This window comes from Notamacropus eugenii, chromosome 2, assembly GCF_028372415.1.
Source record: "Notamacropus eugenii isolate mMacEug1 chromosome 2, mMacEug1.pri_v2, whole genome shotgun sequence".
Lineage (NCBI taxonomy): Eukaryota > Metazoa > Chordata > Mammalia > Diprotodontia > Macropodidae > Notamacropus > Notamacropus eugenii.
In genome coordinates, this window is record NC_092873.1 from 288730070 (window position 1) to 288756612 (window position 26543).

The 26543-nt window shown below is 41.9% G+C and overlaps 1 protein-coding gene across 2 annotated transcripts in view; it reads left to right on the forward strand.

Moving 5' to 3' along the window:
- KCNC4 (potassium voltage-gated channel subfamily C member 4) overlaps nt 1-26334 on the forward strand; it is a 70576-nt gene extending 44242 nt beyond the window's left edge. The window contains exons 4-6 of one of the 2 annotated variants that reach the window (XM_072644280.1): nt 6938-7027; nt 19226-19280; nt 25916-26334. In XM_072644280.1, coding sequence (XP_072500381.1) covers nt 6938-7027; nt 19226-19280; nt 25916-26144 — 374 coding nt within the window. In that variant the 3' untranslated portion in view covers nt 26145-26334. The remainder of the gene's footprint in view (nt 1-6937; nt 7028-19225; nt 19281-25915) is intronic. The other variant, XM_072644281.1, reaches the window with a different exon arrangement.
- Nucleotides 26335-26543: the final 209 nt, after the last annotated feature.

Below are 26543 nucleotides of genomic sequence, written 5' to 3' on the forward strand. Positions count from 1 at the left end.
TTCCTGGTAGTGTCTACATAGTGGCAAGACCAAAGTTAGTTGGCTAGGCTATGCCAGTAGTTTGAACAGCATCAGTTTACTCCAACTCTATCTTATCTAATTCCTTCATTTTACATATGAGTAAACTGAGGCTCAGAGAGCTTACTTGACTTGTCCAATATCACACAAGTTGTTAAGTTGCAGAGCAAGAATTTGAACACAGGTCATCTGACTCTAATTCCTGAATACGGTAAAGTTGATTTTTGTACATTTGTGAAAGTGTTTTTTTGTCCAAGTGTAGACAACATTTATCCCTTTGAAATTTCATTGTTATTAGATCTAGTCCATTGTAATATTCTATCAAGACCTTTTTTTGGATGCTGATTCTTTCAATGTGTTAACTTATCCCTCCCAACTTTGTGCCATTGGGAAATTTAATGAGCATGCTTTCCATTCCTTTATCCAAGTCATGATAAAAATCCAAAATAGCACAGGACCAAATACACCCTACCCTGAGGCACTTTGTTTAAGACCTCCCTCCAAGTTCATAACAGCTCCTTAGTGATGATTCTTTTCTTTGCTTGGGGTCATTCTATTAATTCAAAATCCCCCTAACAGTACCATCATCCAGTTCCCATCTCTCCATCTTGTTCACAAAGACAGGATGAGAGAATTTGCTGAAATCTAGGCATCTGTATCTACAGCATTTCCCTGATACATCAATCTAGTAATCCTGTCAGAAAAAGAAATGAGGTTAGTCTGGCATGACCAGGCTTGATGAAGCCATGCTGACTCTCAGTGGGTGGGAGAGATGAACCAGGAGCCAATGGTTGACATCTTTCCACATCCCTTTTTACTTCTCTTCAGCTCTGAATCTAATCATTTAACCTCTTGCAGAGTCTCAGTTTTTTCCTCCGTGAAATGGAGATAATAATACTTTGGAATTGTTGTGAGGAAAGCACTTTGTACCGTAACAGCATTATATAAAAGTGAAAGATCTGTCTCTCAATCTGTTCACCATTAAGGCATTCCTAGAAGTACTCAGGCACTAAAGAGAAATGCCTTTTGTCTCGATTCTCTAATTTCTTGTTGTGAAAACTGGATGGGAGTGAGGAAGAAAGAAAAAGGGGATGGAAAGGGGGAGAAAGTGAGGCAGTAAAGAGGACCAAGACAGAGGAAGGGGAAGAAAGGAGGGAGGGAAGGAAAGCTGAAGAAGTTGTTGAGTTCATGTCGTAGGAAGATCAGTTGAAGGAATTAAGAATGTTTAGCCAAAGAAAAGAAAACATATAGCAGGTATGGGGCATGAAAAATGCCTTCAAATATTGGAAGGAGTATTGAGTGGAAGAGGAATTAAATTTGTACTGCTTGGTCACAGAAGGCAGAACTAGAAGCAATGGGTGGGAGCTGCAAAGAGGCAGATTTTATGTTCTGTATAAGGAAAAACTTCCTAAAATAAAGTCTACCCAAAAGTAGAGTGGGCTGCCTCAGGAAAGAGCAGGTTTTCCTTCTCTGCAGGTCTTGAAGTTGAAGCTGGGTGACCACTTGTTGTGTATGTTGGAATGAGTGGGGGGTTCTTATATCAGATGTGTTCAGAAGTCCCTTCTATCTGTGATCCCCAAAACAGGAGGAGAAAAGAGAAGGAGGTCTATAAGAGGGGGGGAATAATAAGAGAAAAACAGAGAAAGAGGAGAATAGAGCAATAAGGAGGAAAAGCGGGTAGGAGGGTGAGGACTGGGAAAAGTGAAAGAAAAAATTTGATTTTCTAATTTCAACATTAAGTCCCTTAGTCCCTCCAAACACTGCCTTCCCACTCCAAAACACTGAGGATATCCTGATTGGTTTCTCTGAATAGGACCCAAGTTGAATGTGGCATTGAGTTTGGGGGGGATTCATTATACCCCCTGCTCATTGTGGCTTAGTGTTGTGGGGGAGGAAAGAGGCTGAATCATTAACCAGATTCCAGAGACCCCAGTAATCATCTCTGGTCTGGATCAACACCTCTCCTTGAGGGCCAGAATGGGCCATGGAATCAAATCCAAGGAGGTTCGTGAAGACATGCATAGTGCCCTATTTAAATTTTCTGTCTCCCCTAAACCTAGTACAATGTTCTGCACGCAGCAAGCTTTTAATTAATGCTTGCTGAATTGAAATGTCTGTATCTCATAAGCTCCTCTCATTGGTCTGGAGAGCCTGACAGGGGACTGAATGGCTAGAGGTTCTCCTGAGTTCATACTAACCTCCAAGCCTCATGTTCAAAGATGCAACCTGATAAATTGGAAAAAAAAAAAAAAGATAGTTTTGGAATCAGAAGGTCTACGTTCAAATCTGTCAATGTGACTTTGGTCAAGTCAACTAATCTTGGTCTCTGTTTATCTTTACATGTAGGATGAGTAATTACAGTTTTGAGTTAGAAGGGACCTTAGAGGCCAGTCCCCTTCATTTTACAGATGAAGAAAGCAAGGCCAGAAGAGGCTGAGTGACTTATACAAGGTTACCGTGGTTGTAACTAAAAGAGCTAGATTTGAACCCAGATTCTCTCATTCCAACAAACTTTCCCCTATGCCTCACTATATCCAGCCCCAAGTCCATCACTGTGGGCTCACTAGTTAGTTTAACTTCAAAAGTGCACTCTCTGCTATTAGGAAAGCTGAGACTGGCAGATACCTTGGGTTTAGGAGTTCTGAGATGAAGTGGACCAAGTACATCAGGTGTTGGTGCTAAGGTCACCACTAATGTGGTGACCCTGTGGGAGCTGAGGGTTGCCCAAAGAGGAGGGAGCTTGGCTGGGTTGGAAGAGGAGTAGGCAAAAGTTCCCTAAGCTGATAAGATAAGAGTGAAACTGTGTCCTGTACTTCCAGCGTGGGTGAGATAGGGGAGAGAGAGAGAGACAGACAGACAGACAGACAGAGACATAGAAGAAAAAGAAAGAAAGGAAGGAAAGAAGGAAGGAAGGAAGGAAGGAAGGAAGGAAGGAAGGAAGGAAGGAAGGAAGGAAGGAAGGAAGGAAAGAAGGAAGGAAGGAAGGAAGGAAGGAAGGAAGGAAGGAAGGAAGGTAGAAAGATGCTACTGTACTCACACATCTTTTGTCATTCCTGGGACATCAGCACATCCCCTAAGAAGTCATTGAGTGTCAAGATATTCTGAACACTTCTACTGTCTCTCCTTCCCCTAAGACACTTAGCTCACTCTCCTAGTGTTTAGAAGAACATCCCTCCAACACACACACCCTTAGTCTGACAGCATTTTCCCCTGATTCAAATGAGGAAAAAAAAAAATGGATTGATCTTTATATGTCCCCTCTCCATTCCCACCCTGCAGGCCAAGGTCATCATCATTCCTTTCCTGGGATGCCTGCTCCAGACCCTGAGGCTTGGCCCTGGGCTTTAAAACTAGGATAACTCCCTCAGTTCAACTTCAAGATGAAAAATGTGGGGGCTGTTCTCTCTGTGTGTCCTTTCATCCCAAGACCAGGGACTGTGGTTCAGTGCCATCTATCCAGAGGCCCCGAGAAGAAAAGTAGCCATCCGAGGCTGTTGCTATAGCGGCCTTTCTTCCCTGCCGTGGCTGCACCCGAGTTGCTATGGAGAGCTCTCAAGCACGGCTGAAGAGCCCCGGATAGCTCCCCTGGGGATCTTTAACCCTCTCTAAGCTGGCTAGGGAGGGCACCTCTTGCTGCCAGCCTCAAAATGCCAAAGCTTCTCAGGGCCATTCTGGAGTTAGTTCCTGAGGCACCCACACACGTACACCACACATGCACACGCACACACACACACACACATGCACCACACACACACATGCACACATTCTGACTTCTGGCCCCTAGAAACTCACCAACTCATGGGAATCTCTGTTTTCTGTATTCTAGTCAATTACCAGCATAGTCCCTCCGGGCCCAAGCTAGAGGTGGCAACTAAATCCCAGCTGGGGGGTGGGAGGTGGGAGTGGGCCAGAATTTTCTCTCTGTTTCTGGGTCCTTGCCCGGGAGTCTAGTAAATGCCAGGCAACACAATGCAGGGGAAAGTGAAATAACAACTCAAAGGATCAGAATTCTAATCCAGTTCTGCCCCATACACTATGTGTATGACTTGGGGCAAGTCACTTAATGTCCCTGGGTCTCAACTTCCTCACCTCTAAAATGAAGGAGTTGGATAAGATGACCTCTAAAGTCTCTCTCAGCTCTACACATGTGATCATAAATCACCTGTCCTCTTTGGGTTTCAGTTTTCTCATTTGTAAATGAAGTTATTCAGCTAGATTAGGCCAGCACAATTAACATTTTTACATTCAGGCCTCTACATTTTTCTGCAAGCCACCCTAAATCCTTTGGTATGCTGCTAGTGGGCTGGGGGGTGTAAGCTCCGAGGCTGCAGGTCATGCAGGTCTGAACTAGATCATCTCTGAGGTCCACCTGGTTCTATATCTGTGAACCATGGGACAGCTTAGGGGTACCATTGTTAGGCTGATTCCCAGTACTGCTCCTGCTAATGTTGTGTGTGGAATCTCTTCATCTTCTCTCCTACGCTATGTGTACAAGTCATGGGAGGAGACCAGAAATGGGGGCTCCAATGGAAGTTCTGGGGAGGCTCAGAGGAAATCACTTAGCCCAACCCCCTCATTTTCTAGACAAGGAAACTGAGGGCCTGAGAAGCCATTTGATTTGATCATCACATAGGTAGTTGGGTTGGGATGTGAACTTAGATCATCTGCCTTCAAGTTCATGGAGGAACAGAAGTAGGAAAAATCAGTGACATCCGTGTTTGGTAATATAGATTCTTAGTCAATGCTTCAGGTGTCCTCCTGCCAAGCACCTCAACTGAACTGGTTCTCACTCTCCCAGTACTTTTGTGTAGATGACCCCCAGTACCAAGGACTGGGTACAGTCCCTGGGTCCATCCTTCCAGTCTCACTAATTTAAATCTACCTTGAAAGCGTTTGTCTTGGTGCGGATGCTACCTATCTCAATAAACTCCAGTGGCTACCTGTCACCTCCAGGATCAAATAAAAAAATCTCCCATTTGATTTTTAAAACTCTTCACAGCCTGGCCCTTTTCCATGTACTCTTGATCCTTCAAGACAATCCCTTGTAGGCAACATTCAGTCTCCCAACTCTGGGCATTTTCATTGGCTTTCCCCTAAGCCTGGAATGCTCTAGCTTCTCATATCCACCTCCTGACTCCTCTGGTTTCATGAAAGACTGAGGTCAAATCCTTCCTTCTCTAAGAGGACTTTCCTGGCGTCCCCCCCTCCCCGACTCCCGCTGCTTCCCTCTTAAGATTTTCTGCCATTTACCCTGTAAATACCTTGTCATTACCTAGCTGTTTGCACATTGCCTTCCCCATTAGCTCCTTGAGGGAAGGGTTTGTTTTTGCTTTGCTTTGTATCCCCATCATTTATCACAAGACCTGGCACATTTTAGGTGCTTGATAAATATTTGGAGGGAGGAAGGATGGAACTGTGGTATAGCAGAATCGGAACAAGACTTGTGTTTGAACCTCAGCTGCAGCACTTGATTGTATACTAATTGTGTGACCCAGGCAAATCATTGAACAACTTGGAATATTTATTTCCCCATCTGTAAAGTGGAAATAGTAATGATACCTTTTCTGCTTACCTCATAAGGTTGTTATGAAGAAAATCCTTTATAAACCCTGAGGCACTATATAAAATCAAAGCGTGTGTGTGTGTGTGTGTGTGTGTGTGTATGTACACATGGGCACGCAAGTGCCTGAGCAGAGGGAAAATCACAGGATTTGCTGCTGTGAGAACTGAGTTGAAATTCTGCTCTTTCTACTTCCTAATGGTGCGCCCTTCATCATTTCCCCATTTTGTTTCCCAGTCTGTAAAATGGAGTTAAAAATACTACCTACTACGTAGTGTTGGCATGAGGCTTCAGTGAGACAATGTCCATAGAGTACTTTATACGCTATAAAATACTATTAAAATGTCTGTTATCTTCCATTTTTTTCAGGGTTTTTCTTTTCATTATCATAATCTCATAATCAATGTTTTTCTTTCAATTTTTCTTTTTGATGAGTTTAATCAACACCAACAAACAGGGACTTAGTAAGTATTATGTGTGAAATTGTGACTCTCTACTATATACAATCTGTTTTTAGAGAATATATTAAAATTAACCTGATAGTAAGTGGTTAGTCCTGAGTTCTAATCCCACCTAACCCCCGTCCTATGCTCACCTTGTGATCCAGTAACGTTGACCTTTTACTGTTTCTCAAACAAAAAACTCCATCTTCCAGTTCTGGCCATGTTCACTGACTGACCCCCACGCCTGGAATGCTCTCCCTCCCCAACTCCATCTCCTGACTTCTCTGGCTTTCTTTGAGTCTCAGCTAAAATCCTACCTTCTACTGAAGGAAATCTTTCCTCCCTGCCGCACTCCCCGTGGTTCTAGTTTCTTCTCTGTATTATTTCCCATTTATCTTGTATATAATTTATTTGCACATAGTTACTTACACAACATCTCTACTTGACTGTGAGCTACTTGAGAGCAGGGACTATCTTTTGCCATTTTTTGTATCCCCAATACCTAGCCTGTTTCCTCTAACTCATTGACTGATCTTACAACTGAAGAAACAGGTGCAGGGACCTGCCCATACTTATACAGCTTGTAAGTATCAGAAGAGGGACTTGAACCAGGTGTTTCTGACTACAAGTCCAGTACTCCTGCTAGGTATGAGGAAAGTGCTTTGTAAACCTTAAAGAACTGTATAAATATGAATTGTTTTTGCTATAGATTGATCACTGATGGGAACCTTAAAAGTGTCCTATTCCAAACCCATGATTTTATGGTTGGAAAAACTGAGACTTGGAGGGAAAGGAAATGACTTGGAAAAAGTAATCATCTACCTTGACCTGTGGATCATCAACACATCTAGTAGCAGAGCTAAGATACAAACCCACATCTTCTGATCTACCCTTCATTTTTCCAACTGTGAAATAGGGAACTCAGGAGGAAGAGAAGGAGGTAGAGGAGGAAACACAGGGATGAATGCGTTTGGAGCCTCACTCATGCCTCTTTCATCACTCACAGGTAGGAACTAGGAAAGGAAGAGAGAGAAAAGGAGGGGAAAGGAATGTGATGGTTATGGAATACATCTTCTGATTTTATTTCCAAACACACCTGTGAGCAAATGATCTCAACAGCCAAGAAAAACCCTGGCACCTGCAAGAGAACAGAGAGGAGAGAAACAATGAGGGGAAAGGAAACTCAGGCAGAGAGACTTCAAAGAAATCCAGAACAGGAGGAGGGAGAAGCAACAGCCAAGGAGACCAGCACCGAGGCAGAGGGAGCGGGGTGGTGGGACTGAGGCAGAGGCAGTGAAGCCTCAAAATTAACTGCACTTGCCCAAAATAGAAGAGCTGGGCATAAGCCTGGCTCTGTTTGGGTGTCTGCTGAGCTGAGCTTGTATGGGAATAGGACAGGTTAGCAAAAAGGGTTGTTTTTCCTTATAGGTAGGTCAGGCCAGGTAGGGAGGAGTTTCATTCTAGTTCCAAAAGAGATCTGATTTAGAGCAGAAACATCCTCCACCTGCGCAGATCAGCTTAGAATCTTAGAATTACCTAGGGAGGAAAGATTTCCTTCAGTAGAAGGTAGGATTTTAGCTGAGACTCAAAGAAAGCCAGAGAAGTCAGGAGATGGAGTTGGGGAGGGAGAGCATTCCAGGCGTGGGGGTCAGTCAGTGAACATGGCCAGAACTGGAAGATGGAGTTTTTTGTTTGAGAAACAGTAAAAGGTCACTTGGCCGGGGTCACCGAGTCAGAGTGTGTTGGGGGGAAGGGGAGGGAAACTGAGCCCTTGTCTTCCTAACTTCAATGTCTGCTCATCTGCATTCAGCCCTGAGGTCAGCTCTCCATCCAGAGGTGTCAAAACTTTCATAAAACTCCAGTTTAAAACGTCATTGGGAAATATTGAACAAAATAAAATACAATTTTTGTTGTTGTTCAGTTGTTTTCAGTGTCCAACTCTTCATGACCCCATTTGGAGTTTTCTTGGCAGAGATACTGGAGTATTTCCTTCTCCAGCTCATTTTACAGTTGATGAAATTGAGGTAAACAGGGTTAAATGACTTGCCCAGGGTCACAACCTAGTAAGTGTCTGAGGCTGGATTTGAACTCATGAAGATGAGTCTTCCTGATGCCAGACCCAGCACTCTATGCACTATGACAACATCTAGCTGACTAAGAATACAATAAAACATAGATAATGCTCATTTGTAGTTTTCTAACTTAATATGCAGCCCTGGAGATCCATTTCTATTTGAGTTTAATACCATTGCACTACACCATGTGGCCTCTCACATAAATAACAATAATAAATAATGTTTAAATAGCACTTTTAAGTTTGTAAAGTTATAAGGCAGCTAGGTGGCATAGTGGATAAAATGCTAAAGCCTGAGTGAGGAAGAAGGGAGTCCAAATCCAGCCTCAAACACTTTTTAGCTATGTGACTCTGGAAAGTCACTTAGGTCTGTCGCCTGTCACTGAGGAAACTTTCCTCATCTGTAAAATGGGGATAATAATAGCACCTACCTCCCAGGGCTGTGAAAAAGAAGATAACGTTTGTGAAGTTTTTTGTTTTTGTTTTTAATAAATGCTAACTATTAAAGCCCTTTTCAGGCATTTGAGTCTCAGCATCATGCTAATAGTATCATTATTATAAATGTTTCTATTCCTGTTTTTACAGACTAACCTTTAGAGGAGCTAAGTGACTTTCCTGTGGTCACACAGCTATAGAGTATCACATGCAGACTGTGAGCTCAGTTCTCCCTGATTCCATCTTCAGCACACTAGTCACTATAACGTACCGCACAGCTGTTAATATTTGGACCTGCGTCCCTTTGCTCCAAATCCAGAGCCCTTTTTCACTGCTCCATACTTATATCTTGGGTGATGTCTTTTGTCACATGGACTATCTGTGCCCGACCTGTGGTAGAGCACTCCGAGCTCGTCTGAATCTGATCAGCCACAGTTGGACACACCGAAACTTCACTTTATCATGGTGATGTCATTTTGGTCCTCTTCGAGAACAAAGGACAACAACCATCCAACCAACCACTTATATCTTAGAGAAATACTCTGTCTTGGAAATACTATATTTAATTACAACACTTGACACCTTGATTCCCATATCTTCTCTTACTTGGGACCTCCACTCCCTAGTACCACTTTCTGACATTGACTGGTGTGAGATTTGAGATGAAAGGGTTAGATATTTTTCCTCTAAACTTTATTGCTATTGATTCTAAGTGGAGAATCTAATTGCAGCTTTCCAAATGTTGGTAGATTTAGCAAAAATGCACAAGGACAGTCTACAATCTGCAACAGAGGGTGCCACCGAGTGGTACCCAAGGCAACTGCTGATAGATCTCTCTCCCTTTCTCTCTCTCCCTTTCTCCCTCTCTCTCTCTCTCTCTCTCTCTCTCTCTCTCTCTCTCTCTCTCTCTCTCTCTCTCTCTCTCTCTCACACACACACACTTTCCACCAGAAGCATCTCATTTTTTCTCCCCTTCTTCCATATCTTTCTGTTTTTTTCCCCTTCTCCTCTACTTATGCCCTAATCCTGCCAGTAGCTGCCACAGATCTTGCTTAGTTTCACTTAAGGCCTTTGGAAATAAACAGCTTGTTGACCTTTGGTGTGGAAATCATAAACCATAACTAGACCAGGCCACCTAAGATTCACCCTCGATGTAAAAATTTTCAGAGTATTAACAGTACTTCAGCAACTTAGATAGACCTAACCTAGAACCCAGTTAGCAATAGCAATTAGTTAAAATAGGAAACTACTAGAATATTTTCCTGATGACCATACCCCAGATAAACTCCTTTTTGGTCTGCCCTTCCCTTGACTTCTTCCCCATGCATGATAGTAGTTTCCTAGGGTGCCTAGTTTTCCATCACTACCCCACCACCCAACATGAAATAAATTGAAGGCATGTTTCATGCTACTTGCCTTCCATACAAAATTCACCATTTATGGATCTAGGATCAGGACAGGTCTTGACAAACAAGGTTGTCAGATGATCATAGGAGACTTTCTCAATCCAGCTGTGGAATGCTTAGTATCATGCTTGTTCCCCTTATATAAAAACAGCTGGCTTTCAGCTTGGATATCTGTCCAGGTACAAGGTTTGGCTCCAGGATTTCTGGCGCTGGAGAACAGATTTAGATTGGGAGGAGAAAGCCAAGTCCTTTCCACAGTAAGTGAGAGGAAATGAAGAGAAAGGGTGTGGTGAGTTTGGGTGGTCCTGCCTCTAATAAAAAGCAATCAATAAATAATCATTTATTAAGTACCTGTTGTGTCCTAGGAATTGTGTTGGATGTTGCGGTTACAAAAGACAAAAACAAAATAGTCCCTGCTCTCAAGAAGCTTAGATTTTATTGAGGGAGATTATAGGTATGTGTATATGTGCGTATATATACATACATAGATATATATACACACATTCTTGTATTCCATCTATATATACATGTATATCACAACATACAAAATAATTATGAGGCATTTTGGCAAGGGGGACACTAGCATCTGGGGGAGATTATCAGGAAAAGCCTCATATATAGTAGAAAGTAGCATTTGAGCTAAGTTTTCAGAAGAGACTACAGATTCTAAGAGATAAACGTCAGGAAGGGTGGCATTCCAGGAATGTGGAATGTGAGAAGTTATACATATGGAAGATGGAATGTCATGGGAGCAACAGCAAGAATGCCAGTTTGGCTGAACCAGAGAGTGTGTGAAGGGGAGTAATATATAATAAGTATGGAACTGTAGGCTGCAGCCAGTCTGTTGTTGTTTCAGTCATTTCTGTTGTGTCTGACTCTTCATGACCCCATTTGGGGGTTTTCTTGGCAAAGATACTATAGTGGTTTGCCATTTCCTTCTGCAGTTCATTTTACAGATGAGGAAACTGGGCCAAACAGAGTCAAGTGACCAGGATCACACAGTTAGTAAGTATCTGAGGCAGGATTTGAACTCAGATCTTCTTGACCCCAGTCTCAGTACTCTGTCTACTGTGCCACCAGAGAGAATTAGGAGTCAAGGATGACACCTAGATTGTAAGCACACATGGCTAGGAGGATAGTGCTACCCTGGACAGTAATAGGGAAATTAGGAAGAGGGATGAATTTGGGTGGAATAATAATGAGTTAAGTTCTGGAAGTTGTTGTTCCGTCATTTCAGTCATGTCCGACTCTTCATGACCCCATTTGGGATTTTCTTGGCAAAGATACTGGAATGTTTTATCTCCTTTTCCAATTCAATAATCCAGTCCAATCCCTTAATTTTACAAATGAATAAAGTCTCAGAGAGTAGAAGTGACTTGCTCAAAGTCATCCAGAGAGTTGGTCTCAGAGCTGGGACTAATGTCCTAATATCCTAAATCTTAGCCCAATTATTTTCCCTTCTATCATATTACCTAACATTGAGTGGTGGTAACTAAAACCATGGTAGTCAATGCCAACTATCCAGATAATTTTACATTTTTAGTGAATAGCCCAAGTTTTCATTTTCATCTATGATCTGGGAAGCTTTCTCTCCTAACTGGCTAAGGAAGACAAGTGTCCTGAGTTATCATCGTCATCATTATTCTTTGTATTTATATAGTACTTCAAGTTTGCAAAGAACTTTATATACATTCTCTCATTTGATCCTCACAACCACCCTGTGGTATAAGTTGCTATTATTATCACTGTTTTATAGATAAGGAACTGAAAACTCAGGGAGGCTAAGACGGTCATCTGCCCAAGATCACACAGCTAGTAAGTTTTAGAGGCAGGCTTCTCATAAGATTAAAAATTTAGACCTGTAAGGGACGTTAGAGAGCATCCAGTCCAAACACCCCATTGATGATACCAAGATGAGGGAACTGGGATCCAGAGTAATCAAGCGAATTGTTCAAAGTCACATAAGTGACCCTGTCTTGAATCCAGCCTCTTCTGACTTTACATTACATTCTGTCTTTCCCTTGCCCTATGATGTGGTTCCATCTTGTTTCACTCTGCTGCTCTGGGGAATTGTCCCATCTCCCCAACAATAGTACATCAGAACACAGCTCCATGGAGCCCTAATTGGTTATCAATTCATTCCAAAGAGTGTTGGAATTAAGGAGGAGTGCTGTCCCCAAGTTGATTAGATAAGTCCTCCTGTTCTGGTTAGGATGATTAATGATGTGTTTAGTTATTATATAACTCTTTGTGGCAATTAGGACCCCAGAGTTCCTCTGCTTCCTTAAATTGATCAATCAAGATCTAATTATTCATTAGAAAGTTCAATCTGGGACACCTTTCACCCTGGCTTCCTAGTTCATCCTAGAGAGATGCAGATTATCAAATAATCTCTTTCCCCTTATTTCCACCCCACTCCTCCCTCTTCACTGTGATCTACTCCCTGGTTTTTTTTCCCCAGAGCTCAAATAGGTTTTATCTCTGCTTTAATTTTTCCTGGTGGAATGAGAAAGAGACATCAAACTCCTTTCCTTTGAGCATGTGAATTCCCCTGCCCCCTGGTCAGGGGATTTAGAGCTAGAATAGATCTTAGAGATCATTACACTCTCATTCTACAAAGGGAGAAACTGTGTTACCTTTCCCCCAAAATTGGGAGGAATGAGAATTTGGGGCAATTAAGGGAGATGGAATGTCCACTAGGAGATCTGAATTTGTCCCCATCTGACCTGTCCATTTGCAGGGAGTCAGGGAGGTAATGTCTGGAGGAATGTCTATAAAGTGCTCTGAGCTTCTTGGATGTAAAGGGCAAAAGAAATCAAAGCTGAGTTGTTATCATGACTCCTGACAAGTAACAGGCCAGTATGTCCTTTCTTGCCTGATCTAGGCAGTGGCTGGGCCAGAAACCCTGCTGTTACTTTTTTCCATTTGACCCCAAATGCTAACTGAGTGTCAGCCACTGAATCGTCGATAGATGGGTAGAAAAAACCTCACTCCATCCTCTCCAACCTGAGCCAGCCCCAAAGCCCTGATCTGTGACTAAAATGAGACTTCTTTCTATGCTGGCCCCAGAGGCTACCTTGTCGCCTCACTGTGGGTTTGGGTATTAGGTGTATAATTTGATATGGGACAAAGATATTTTTAGGTATCAACCACTCCCCATTCATGGGTTATTTGAGGATAAGCAATGAAAGATAGAGGAGGACTGAGGCCCCAAGACATGAAGTTCTCATAAACAAATGCCTGTGGTCAGTAGCCTAAGATAGACCTCTAGGACAAAGTTTGCAAAAGAACACCCTACTCTCCTCACCCAATACCCCAGAGACATATGTCTGAAGAATGAGTAGGGAGGAAAGGAAGCACCTAAACATTTTCAAGGGCATCTTGAGCTATCACCATGCTGATATCCAGAAGATGGGGGAGATGGAGAAGACTCCAGGTGCAGCTATGTTAAAATTTTTAAGATGCAGTCTGCCTAGGTTTTCTGAGTCCTCTCCATATATGCCCACCTATCTGGGATCATGAGGGAATGAGAATGTCTTCGGTTTAACTTTCTCCCTGTGCCATGCAAATTTGGCTGTTCTAAAAGTGAAAAAGTACATTAGCCTTCTCTCTTTCCCTCCCTCCACTTCTGCCTCCTCTCTCTCTCTCTCTCTCTCTCTCTCTCTCTCTCTCTCTCTCTCTCTCTCTCTCTCACACACACACACGCACACACACACACACACACACATACATACACATACACACACACACATACACACACATACACACACACATCACTTTTGCTCCTGAAGTTTTATTATTCAAAAGAAGTAAAAACTGAGCCCAGGAACTGGACTCTCTGCTTATGAGTAGAAAAGAACCTTCTTCCCCTGGCAGATACATTTGAATGGTCTAGATATGGGTCTACATTCCATTTCTAACCTAAAAAAGAGAAGAAAAGAAAAGAAGAGAAGAGAAAAGAAAGAAACCGTTTAGACTTCTAAAAGGCTAGATTATTTAGTTCAATGTGATGAAGAATTTGACAACACATGGAGCTGTCCAACAATAGAACAGGCCTTCCGCCTTAAGAGGACTACTTTTGGTCACTGGAAGTATTACTTCAGAAGCTAGGCTGCTGGGGTCACATCTCAAGGATGCAAGGATGTGTAGAGGGACTTCCTGCAGGAAGTAGGAGTATAGATTATCTGAGATATTTCTAAGTCTAAGATTCCACAATGGAAGAGAGCAATACTAGGGAGCCCAAACCAATAGAGATTGACATGAAAACGCAATGGTTTAGAAAGTTGCTGTGTTAATTTCAATTGAGCATTCACTTATTAAAACCTTACTAAGTGCACAACATGATGCCAAGGGACAGGAAAAGTTGAGATAAGGCAGGATTGCTGACCTCATGGAGTTTACAGTCTGAGAATTATTTGCTCTATTTTTAGAGGTGCTATAAGGAGGCACTCCTAGGATAATAAAAGAGCACCATATTTTGGAGCCAGAAAATTTGGTTTTAAATCCATCCTCAAATATTAGCTGTGTAATGTTGGCGGGATACTTAATCTTCCTGGTCCTTGGTTCATTCACCCATAGAAATGAGAAGGATCTAATAGCTAGCCTCTATATAGTGTTTTTGATACATTTTACAAATAGCATCTCATTTTCTTTTCATAAAAACCCTTTGAAGTAGATGTTATTGTTATCTCTACTTTACAAATGAGAAAAAAAAGAGAGACAGAAATTAAGTGACTTTCCAGGGTCACACAGCTAGTAAGTATCTGAGGCTGGATTTTAACTCAGGTTTCCTTGACTCCAGGCCCAGTCTATCCATCACACTCTCTAGCTGCCTCTAAGGTCTTGATTTACAATCTATCAATCAACATATGGAAGAACTTTTAAAAAATATTGTTATTTCATTAAATATTTCCTAATAACATGTAAAAAAAGTTAACATTCATTTTTTAACATTTTGAATTCCAAATTCTCTCCTTATCTCCCATCCTTTTCACCTCCTTGAGCAGGCAAACAATTTGATATTGATTATATGTTTGGTTTCATGCAATATATATTTCCATATTAGTCATGTTGCAGAAGGAAACAGACAAAAAAGAAAAGAGAGGAAGTTTGAAAAGTACGCTTCAATCTGCATTCATTCGGAGTTCATCAGGTTTCTCTCTGGAAGTGGATAACATTTTTCATCATGGGTCTTTTGGATTATTTTGGATCACTGTCTTGATGAGAGTAGCTGTCTTTCACAGTTGATCATCCTTACCATATTGACGTTACGGTGTACAGTGTTCTCCTGTTTCTGCTCACTTAATTTTACATCAGTTCACATATGTCTTTATGGAGGAACTTTTTAATAATTAGAGCTATTCAAAAATAAGACAGACTTTTGAGGCAGTGAGTTCACCATCACTAAAGAATTTTTAAAGGATGGCTAAATAACCGTTCATCAGGTAGGGCATAGAGGGGATTCATGCTTTGGCTTGAGGCTCGGTTCTCTGAGTTTCATTCCAACCCTGGAATATGTCTCTAAACTTAGCCTCTGACGCTGTTAGCATGGTGAGGGCGAGAGGCAAACTTTAATGAAACGTTTTGGACGAGGTGCTTCCAGAGCATCAAAGCTAATGATTCTATAGATTAAACTCTGCTAAAATTTGCCCTGGACTTGAAGTTAGGAAATCTAAATCCAAATCCCAGTGCTTCACTTTATATGCTCTGTGAGCTTGGACAAGTCTAAGGGCCTTGGTTTCCTTATCTGTTAAATGAGAGACTAGATGGTATCTAAGGTCTCTGCCAGCTCTAGGATTCTCTGAGGACTTCCCCCTTCCAGGATGCCTCGAGGTTTTTCCATCTTTTGGAGTCACCTTTGAAAACACAAATATTCAAGCTATTCATAGCTAACACACCTTCTATAATTATCAGAAATGTGTTTCAAAGAACAGAAATGGAAATGTAGAAGAGATGAGAGGGATGCTGCTGTAGAATCCCAGAGTAATTAATGTGTGATGACACTGGGGGGAACTTGGAGACCATTTAGTCTGCTATTGTGAGGACATAGAACATTCCTACCTCTGCACCTTTGAACAGGTTGTCTGTCATGACTGGAATGCACAAATGTACTTATCCTTTGACCTTGGACTCTTAGAATTCCTAGATTCCTTCAAAGCTCAGTTCATACATCAACACTTGCATGAGGTCTTTCTTGATCCCTCGCAGCTTTTAGTGACTCTTCTCACTCCTACTCACAGTCAGGGGCAGTATTTTGTATGTACTTGTAAATACTAATATTTATATAGCATCTTAAAGTTTGCCAAACATTTCATGCATGTTTCATCCTCCCAGCAACTCCTAAGGTAGGTGCTATTATTATCACCCTTTTACAGATGAGAAAAATAAGGATGAGTAAAGTTAAGTGACTTGACTAAGGTCATGCAGTCAGAGGAAGAACTCAGACTCTGGTCTTTCTGACTCATATAGACCTGAAAGTTTGGTTTAAAAAGGCAAACAGGCTAAATTCATTGTTGTTTATTCCCTTAAAGCTAGCAGGTACATGGCCATGGAGCCAGAAGGAAATCTCCGACTGACTGTTACAGGAATGACCAGGCTTAAATCTGTTTTAGGACAATCCAAGGATGTCTGTGTCCCTCAGATTTATTGTCTCTATGTGTTTAACTATACCATGAGAAAGGAATCTTCTTAATTGAATAGGTTGTAAATACAATAAGATGAGAGCTTACAAAGTGTCAATTGAAATTACAACCCAGGATATCTTTACTATTAACATACCATAACATGGTAGGGGCAGCTAGGTGGTGCAGTGGATAAAACACCAGTGCAGGAGTCAGGAGGACCTGAGTTCAAATCTCACCTCAGACACTTGACACTCACTAGCTCTGTGACCTTGGGCAAGTCACTTAACCCCAGTTGCCTCATTCTGGGTCATCTCCAGTAATTCTGATGAATATCAGGTCACTGGATTCAGATGACTCTGGAGGAGAAGTGAGGCTGGTGACCTGCACAGCCCTCCCTCACTCAAAACAAAGTCAAGTGCAAGTCGTGTCATCATTTCTCTGATGGCATGGTCTTCTTCGGCAATGAAGGATGAACACACCATAACATGGTATATGTTCACAAAATATTAAAATACAGAAAAAGTCCTATTATTCAAGATAGTGTCTCAGGTTAAGGGTCTCACAAAGTATGCGAAGTCAGGCCCCTCTGGCCTTGTTGATATGAGAAGAGGTATTCTCTGAGTTTACTTCAAAGAACAAAGAGACTGTTCAATCCAGGCTCTTCTGATTGATTAATTCAAGCTCTGGCCCTATAAAAGTCCAAAAATGATATTAATACTATCACCCACAAGGCCAGCTTTTCCACTAAACCCATGAAAACTTCTCTTTAAAGGCCTACATGAAATATTCTGTAAAGAACTATTATTATGACTTCATAACTTTCTCAGAATATTATAGCTGGAAGTGACTTTAGAGATCATTGCTCCCTATGCCCTAAATACCCTCCCTCCTTCTCTTTACCTCATCAATTCATACCTATCCTTTAGAGCATCACTCAAATGACATCTTCTTTAGAAAGTCTTTTCCCTTTCACCCTCTAGGAGACAACCTCCTCCCCCTCCAACTGCACAACACTTTGTTTTATATATTTCTTTTTTCTCCTTTTCTCCTTTCCTTTCCCTTCCCTCCTCTCTCCTCTCTTCTCTCCTCCTCCTCTTCCCCTTCCCTTACTCTTCCTTTTCCCCTTCTTTTCCTTTCCTTGTCCTTTCCATTTCTCTTTCCCATCTTTCTTCCCTCTCTATTCCCTCTTCCTCTCTCCTCTTCTTTCTCTCTTCCTCTCCTCCCTTTCCCTCTCCATCTCTTCTCTCTTCCCTTCCATTTCCTACTCATGTTTGTCCTTCGTTGCCAAAGAAGACCATGCCATCAGAGAAGTGATGACATGACTTGCACTTGACTTTGTTTTGAGTGAGGGAGGGCTGTACAAGGTCACCAGCTTCACTTCTCCTCCAGAACCATCTGAATCCAGTGACCAGATATCATCAAGATGACTGGAGATGGCCCAGGATGCACTGGGAGACCTTGGGCCCTTTAGGCCAAGGTCTTTGCAGTTACTCACGTAGGGTGAGGCAACGTCCATTCATTGAATAGGCCTGTTTAAGAAGCAGCCAGGGCATGGCCCCTTTAATGAGGTCAAGAAAAACAAAGACATCAGGATGGGTGGGAAACAGCAACAGTTACTGTTGATAATCACTCTAAAGCTAGGGGGGTCCAGGAGACCTTGGCAGGGGCCCACTGGGGTCCCAGTAAATGTTTGTTGATGAAAATGAATGTTCCTGTGAGTAGATGAAGCTGGCTGAATGTTAGCTGGTACCTCACCTCCTCCTTTCCTGTCTGCCTCTCCCTCCCCTTCTTCTCTCCAAAGGAAGGTAAATTTGGATGGCCAAAAGTTGCCCAGTTGGCCTGGGTTTTACTGCCTCCTTTCCCTTCCCCTTTCCTTTTTCCCTTTCCTTCCTTTTCCTTCCCTTCCCTTCCCTTCTCTTTCCTCTGTCCTCTCCCAAAACCTTAAACCTCTGAAACTGGGACTCCAAGGGGCCCCTGCCAAGGACTCCTGGACCCCCCTAGCTTTAGAGTGATTATCAACAGTAACTGTTGCTGTTTCCCACCCATCCTGATGTCTTTGTTTTTCTTGACTTCATTAAAGGGGCCATGCCCTGGCTGCTTCTTAAACAAGCCTATGCAATGAACTGACGTTACCTCACCCTAAGTGAGTACCTGCAAAGACCTTGGCCTAAAAGCCCAAGGTCTCCCAGTGCATCCCGAGCCATCTCCAGTCATCCTGATGATATCTGGTCACTGGATCCAGATGGCTCTGGAGGAGAAATGAGGCTGGTGACCTTGCACAGCTCTCCCTCACTTAAAACAAAGTCAAGTGCAAGTCATGTCATCATTTCTCTGATGGCTTGATCTTCTTAGGCAACGAAGGACAAACATGATGATGATGATGATCCCTTTCCTAATAAGACCTGTGATTTCATGGGTATAGGGGACTTCTGGTGAGGAAACCCTTCTGCCAATGCAGATCTGTAATTTAGAGTCTCAGAGAGTTGTTTGTTTTGTTCTAGTGAATGTTATATAGTTAGCTAGACACTCCTTGAGCACAGAGAGTAAGACTTATTTAGCTTTAGAATCTTTCTCCACACTTAGGGCCATGCTCTCCACTTAGTGGGCACCTCATTAAGGTTTGCAAGTATATTTACATACTCTAATCCAAATCCTTCACATTGCAGATGAGGAAGCAGCCTCTTGGAGAAGTGATGTGCCTTACCCCAGGTCACCAAGCTGGTAAGTCTTGGAGCCAGGATTTGAATCCAAAGTCTTCTCCATGGTCAGTGCTGTTTCTGCTCTACCAAACGGCCACGATGCCTGTGGCACCTTGGCTTCTGATTCCAAAAACCCTAGAGAAGGAGTGCTCAGGGGATCTATCCTGAGAGAGGTGCCTGAGGAAGGGAAAGGAAAACTAAAATATCGCTAAAATTTTTTGTCTTACTGAAAACGAAGGTAGAGATGGATGAATTCTGACCCTCTCTAGGATGGAAATTTGGTGATCCTCAGCAGTTTTGGATGACCCAATGAGCAACTGTGACTTCTGGTTGGATTTCTCTAAGGGAGGAAGGGTCAGTGTCTTAAGTGCCTGGGAACACCACCTAATAGCCTCAGCAGATTTCCTCTGAAGCATGGAAGAGTAGGAGAAGTTTGTCTTTGGCATCCTTCCCACTCCACCCCTCTCCTTTTTTTTGAGACTGGGTCTCCCTATCTCACTCAGGTTGAAAATTACAACAGCCACTCATGGGCCTGATTCCACCACTGATTGGCATGGAAACTTTGTCTTGTTCACTTATCTTTAGGCAATATGGTGACACCACTTTGAGGGACTCACTGTATTGGTACCAGACTTAGCGTAGACTTCTGGTTTACTACTGGTTTACTACTTCAGTTCATGACTCCCTAGTTTAAGTGTTCCACCACTTTCAGTTCCCTTGTAGCAAGGATTACAGGTTTAGACCACCCCCAACCAGCCCCTCTTCTCTTCCATTTCCCAGGTACTAGGTACCCCAAGCACCCTTGGTTGTTCAGTCTACTGCCCTCGCCCACCCTGCAATTTCTCACATAAGCCCATTCTTCAGGACAGTTCCCATGCTCTAAAAATGCTTTTCCCTTAACATTTTACAAAATTCCCATCCCTTAAGAACCTAATGTTAGTTGATTGTTTCAGAGCAAAGCATCTGACCAAACTAATTTGCCAGTAAGATGGGGATCTCTAAGAGTGAGCTTAATATACTATCCCTTTTTAAGGATATTTATATTTTAAAAGAGGAGGTTAGTAGCTCCATGGAATGAAACTCTGATGGTGGAATTTTGGAGTGATGTTTTTTCAAGAAGACCCTGGAGTTATATTGGAGTTCACTGATATGCAAGTTTAAAGAGATCATTTTCCTCTACCCCTTGAGAAATTCTCAGCACTAAAAGCTCAACTGTTCTGAGAATATCCTTGTCCTCTTGCCTAGGTCTACTTACCTCCTGATACCTGGAGACCCTGGAGAATTCATAGCCCTCTGGCCTAATAACCCTTACCATTCTTCTTTATGGTTCAATTCAACACATAATTACTGTGTGCCTGCCTATTACAGTATGGGTCTTGTGCTGGGTGTCCTGGGGATACAGATATGAAAAAAATATTAGTCTCTATCCTCAAGCAGCCTACAGTTTAGTAGGAGGATATGATAATTCAGGTCTACAAACATTTATCAAGTGGCTGCTCCATTCAAAGGATTATGCTAGGTATAGAGAATATAAACACATTTGATGCAAACCCTGCTCTTGAGAAGCTGACCTAATAAGTAGGGGGAATGATATATAAACAAGTGACTATGATACAAGGGAGACCATAACTAATGCAAAGTAGAGCTCCTCAAAAATGTTCGGAAGAATTTTAGGAGGGAGAGGTAATTTTCAGCTAAAGGGGTAAAGTGAATAATGGGAAAGAATCCTGAGGTGGACAGACAGGACATAGCAACTATTTGGTTGTCGGGAGGTGAAGGAGAGAGAAAAGTCAAGGATGATTCACCAGGTAAAGCAATTGGGTGAGTGGGAGGATGGTGTTGCCAACAGAAATAGAGAAGTTTGGAGGAGGGGCAGATTCTGTAGGGGGGATGATTGTCTGTTCAGTTTTGCACAAATAGCTATCAAAATAGGACAAGTGCCTTGAGAGATATCTTCCAACTAAAGGTGAGTGTCAGAGGAAGGAAAGCCCATAGTTAACCTGCATTAGTCAAGGCATAATTATAGAAGAGCTGTAGCATTCCATCTGGGTTTGGAGGAATGGCTAGCATTTTGACGGGCACAGATGGAGTAAAGGCATTCCAGGGAGATGTAACAGCTAAAGCCCAAGGTGGAAATAATTTGACTAAGAAAGGAGAGCTATTCATTTATGCCTCATTCGATAACTATATATTAAACACACTATTTGCAAAGCACCGTGCTAGGGGCCATTCAGTTCAATAGAATTGTAAGTGAATGAAAAGACTTATGGTTCATAAGAAAAGCAGAGCCGGGGCCCTTTTTATAGCCCCAGAGGCCACCACAGGGATAGGAACCCTTATCAGCCAACTTGTACATCAAATGCCTTGCAGTAGAATTGCACAGTAAATCCTCACCAAAGGAACATATACACTTACTTTCAGTAGAGAAGGCGTTCCCTTTTTAAATCAACTGTAGGCTAAACCTTGGAAAGAAAGGGCTTTTCTCAGGTTTCTTCCCTTCCCTCTCTTCTGTTTCTCTCCTCCCCTCTTTTTTCCTTCTTTTTTTCCTCCCCTCCTCTCTCCTCTCCACCTTTCTCTCCCCATTTATCTTTCCCTTCACTCCAAAAAAAAAAAAATCAGTTGATTTTTGAAGTTAGAGTCAAGATCTAAAACGATTTTGACAGATTCAAGCACTGGGCTGAATGTAATAAAAAAAATAAACTTCCATAGATAAATGTAAAGTCTTACATTTGAGTACAAAAAAGAAGTCAACTGCACAAAAGTAACTGGTGGAGGAAGGATGGGTAAACAGAAGTTGTTCTGAAAAGGAGCTGGAGGTTTCAATGGACCAGAAGCTTAATCTGAATCATCAGTGTAGTATGGCAACCAAAAAAAACTGAAGTGGCCTTGGACTGCAATAGGAGAGGCATAGCTCCTAGGAATAGGAAGGTGAGAGTTCCACTGCCCTCTGCCCTTGTCAGATCTCACTCAGCTGGAGTGTTTAGTTCTGGGTACCAAAGTTTAAGAAGGACACTGATAAACCCGATCGTGTGCAGAGCAGGACAACAACAATGGTAAAGAGCTTTGGACTGGGCATGTTTAACCTAAAGTTGATTTGAGTCAGGGGGTTAGACTTGTTTTGCTTGGCCCCAGAGGGAAGTACCAGGATCAATGAGTGGCACAAAAGCAGGAAGGAAACCTTCAGTGCTAGGTGCTGAGGCTACTAGAAGATGAAAGGCAGAGCTGTGAAGTCCAGAGGGAGTCTGACATAGAGCCAGGAGGAAAACCAAAACAGGTCAACTTTGACTCCTCCACAAAATGGAATTTTGTGATTTTTATGAAGAACTCAGGGTTTCCACAGATGGCACCATGACAATTTCCATTTTCTAGCTTCCTATTCCTATTTGTTTAGGGGGAAGGAAGGAGAGGGAGCATCCATCTGGTACAACTAGAAACAGGGGAGGGAGAAGAAAGAAGGTAATTGGACTGAACAGGGCATCTAGTAGAGACAACCCAATATCTCTATGCCTTAGTAAACCTGACAATTGCAAATGTTTGTAACTCATTTATTTGTAATTAGTAGAAGAGGTTTCTGCCTAGTCCTGGAGATTACTGGGGGAATCTGAGTGCCCCAGGGGCTCGGTTAGGACTAATGACAACTATCCTCTTCCTCTCCGACCCCCACACCAATCCATCCTTCATGACTTTTGAATCCATAATTCTGGTCATTCAGATAATAAATGCCTGACAAATTAATAAATTCTTGTTGAAACTGAATTGAATCAAAGGGATCGATAATAAAAACTTAGATTTATGTAGCACTTTGCCAGATGCTTTTCATACATTATCTCATTTAAACCCTACAATAAAACTAAGGTATAGGAAGTGAAAGCATTATTAGCCCAATTTTACAAATGAGGAAATTATGGCTCAGAGAATTGAAACTATCAAAGGTCTTTAAGAAAAACATTCCTGGTATGATGCCGTGGGAATTCTTTTTTAGGTATTGGTTGGACTAGATCACCACCAAGGTTCCTCCCAACTCTGGAGCTTAGTAATTCTCTGACTTGCCTATCCTAACATAACAAGTATCAAAGTCAGTAGCTGAACTCTGGTCTTCCAACAAGCTATCCAGTAGATTAATGATGTCAAATTCAAATAAACCATATATAAAGATGCCATCAGGTGCATATTGACTTAAAAACATATATTAACATTATCTGTGTTTTATTTTATTTTGAGCTGTTTAATACTTTTATCAATGATTTGGATAAAAGTATAGATGACATGCTTATCCAACTGGCAGATGACACAAAGTTGGGAGGGAGAGCTTACATACTAGGTGATATAGACAGGATTCAAAAAGACCTTGAGTGTCTAGAATGTTAGCCAAAATTCACCAGCACTGGAGCTAATAAGAACAAATGTAGACCCTTACTCTAGGGTTAAAAAAATAAACTTCAAAAATTCAATATGGGGAGGGATAACTGTATAACAGTTCAACTGAAAAAAGATTTTGATGGACTCCATATGAATCGACAGTGACATGGTAACCAGAAAAACTTTACCAGTCCTAGGGTGCATTGAGTCACATAATGTCCGAGACTAGAGCTGTGATAGGACAGGTCCTGTTTAAGGAAGGGAAAGGATAAAAGAGCAAGCATTTGATTAAGCACCTACTATGAGCCAAGCGATGGGTGCTTTATTTCATTCATTTGATCCTAACTACCACCTGGGAGGTAGGTACTGTTATCATCCCAATCTTACACATGGGCAAACTGAGGCAAACAGAGGTTAAGTGACTAACCCAGGATCATACAGCTGAGCTCACAAAGATGAGTCTTCCTGACTCCAAGCCCAGCATTCTTTTTACTGAGCCACCTCATTGGTGTACATAAATTAGATAAACTATAGTATAATATAATCTATAATGTATAATATATAGTAATGTATATATAGTTATATATTATATAATATATAGGACAATAATAGTATATAAATTATGCCATAATATAAACTATAGGTAATATAAAATATAATAATATAATATAAATTAGAGAAAGTGCACAGGAGGGTAGTTAGGATGGGATGAAGGTCCTGAAGCTTTTCATGACATCTGGGAATTGGTGGAGAAACTGGGTATATTCATCCAGATAAGCCTTGAGGGTGATCAGGGAGGGTTTGGTGGCATCTTCTAGGATCTGAAGGCTTGACACCTGCTTGGACCCAGAGGGCAGGATCAGTAGCAATGGATGGAAATTGCAAAGAGGCAAATTTAGATTTGAGAAGAGGGAAAAGTTAAAAAAGAGAGACAGTTAAAGATGTCCCAAAGTAGAAAGGGCTACTTTGAGAAACAGTGGGTTTTTCTCCATAGGAAGTCTTCGTGCAAAGACTAGATGTTGTAAAAGGGGCTTCTGGTGTGCTTTGAACTAGATCTCCACTGAGGTCTCTTCTGAGGAACCCACTAGAACAACTAGGGGTGCCACAGTGCATGGAACTCTGGGCCAGGAATCAGGACAACGGAGCTCAAATCCAGTCTCAGACACTTACCAGCTGTGTGACCCTGGGCAAGTGCCTTAACTTCTATCTGCCTCAGTTCCTTCACCTGTAAAATGGATATAATAATAGCAACTATCTTCCAGGGTTATTGTGAGGATCAAATGAGCTATGTGACCCTGGCCTCAGTTTTTCATCTGCAAAATGGGTAGTTATCATGGAATAGAGAAGAAGACCTGACTTCAAGTCTTACTTCTAGTACCACTTGCTGGGTGACCCCAGTCAAATCGCTTAACTTCCGTCTTCGTTCTTCAACTATGAAATGGAAATAATAACAGCAGCTACCTCCCAGGGTTGTCTGGAGTGAGGATCAAGTGAAACAATGTTTTTTAAAAGCTCTTAGCACTATCCACACAGTCAATGCTCTTTCTTTATCTTTCCCTTGAAAGCAAGGAAAACCAAAGCTATACAATAAAAGCTATAGGAATCTGCAGCAAAAGATTACGGCAAAAAGTAAAGCAAAAGCTTGGTTCTACTTGGATCTTTTCGTTTTCTGTCCCTCCTTTTTTTAATTTGTATGGGATACACAAAAAGTTCTGTGCTGAGGGGAAAACCAATGTACCAAACCCATAATTTTTGTAGAATTACTTTGGTAGAATTCTCGTTGAAGTGGGTTTAGGGACACACATGATTCTCATAATGGAATTAGGAGTAACAATCAATTAATCAGCAGGAGATACAATCAATAAGTGTTTATTAAGCACTATGTACTAAGCACTAGGGCTACAAAGAAAAGGAAAAAACAATCTCTAACATCAAAGTGCTTACAACTTAATGTGGGAGAGGACAGATATGACTTACAATATATAAGAAGGAACTTCTAACCCTAAGTCAAACAGTGGTCTGGCACAATGCTCTGCTCTTCAACTCCAGTGGGTTCAAAGACAGATTAAATGACTGTGAGGTTTTAACTGGCTGACTGTACTGCATTCCCCAAAGGCTCAGACAATGGAGGCAAAAACTCTCCTTCCAGAGAGAATAGTCATTCTTAGCTAAGACTCTAGGAACCAATAGATTTCCCTTTCTTTATGGGAAGAAAAGCAGTCGTAAACTTTTCTGTGGTATAATATTGGGAATATGAAGGGTTGAAAAAGTACTGAAGTTTAATCCTCTGGGCTCTAGGTTAAAAGAGAAAACCTATTCTTGCTCTTATGGTGAAGAGGCAGCAAACCAGTTGAGGACTCCAGCTGAACGTGGAAGTAGAGAGATACTCCACAAGCGTATGTCTAGTAGAGTCATTCCTATCAGTGACCATAAAGCCTCTGGGGCACTGCTTGGCAGAGACTACACACTCAGAGATACCAGCAGAGAACAGCATGACAACATCATCAGAAGACACCAGCAACCCTGAAGCATCAGAGGCATGCTTCTTCACATACATATGCCCTGGCCACATCTGATTCTTACCTGTGTGCACATCCATAGGCACTCTTCCCATGGACAACATGTATATTTGTCCAAGAATGTATCTTGAGTATATGGGGAAAATGTCCTACTAGTTTTCTTTCTGTGCTATTTCATTAAAATGCCTTTGTTTCTAACTGTGTCCTCTGAATGACTAGTAAAAAGTAAACAAATAAATAAGGATATTTTAATACTTTAATAAAAGATAGCTTTTGGGGGGTAGGGAAGGGGTGCTCATCACATCTGAAGGGAGGGAATGTCCCTAGTACACTTCCCACTTTGAGGTTCTGTGATTGTTCCTGCTGGAGTTAGGCGGTATATAGAAGGATAAAGCATCTACTCAGTG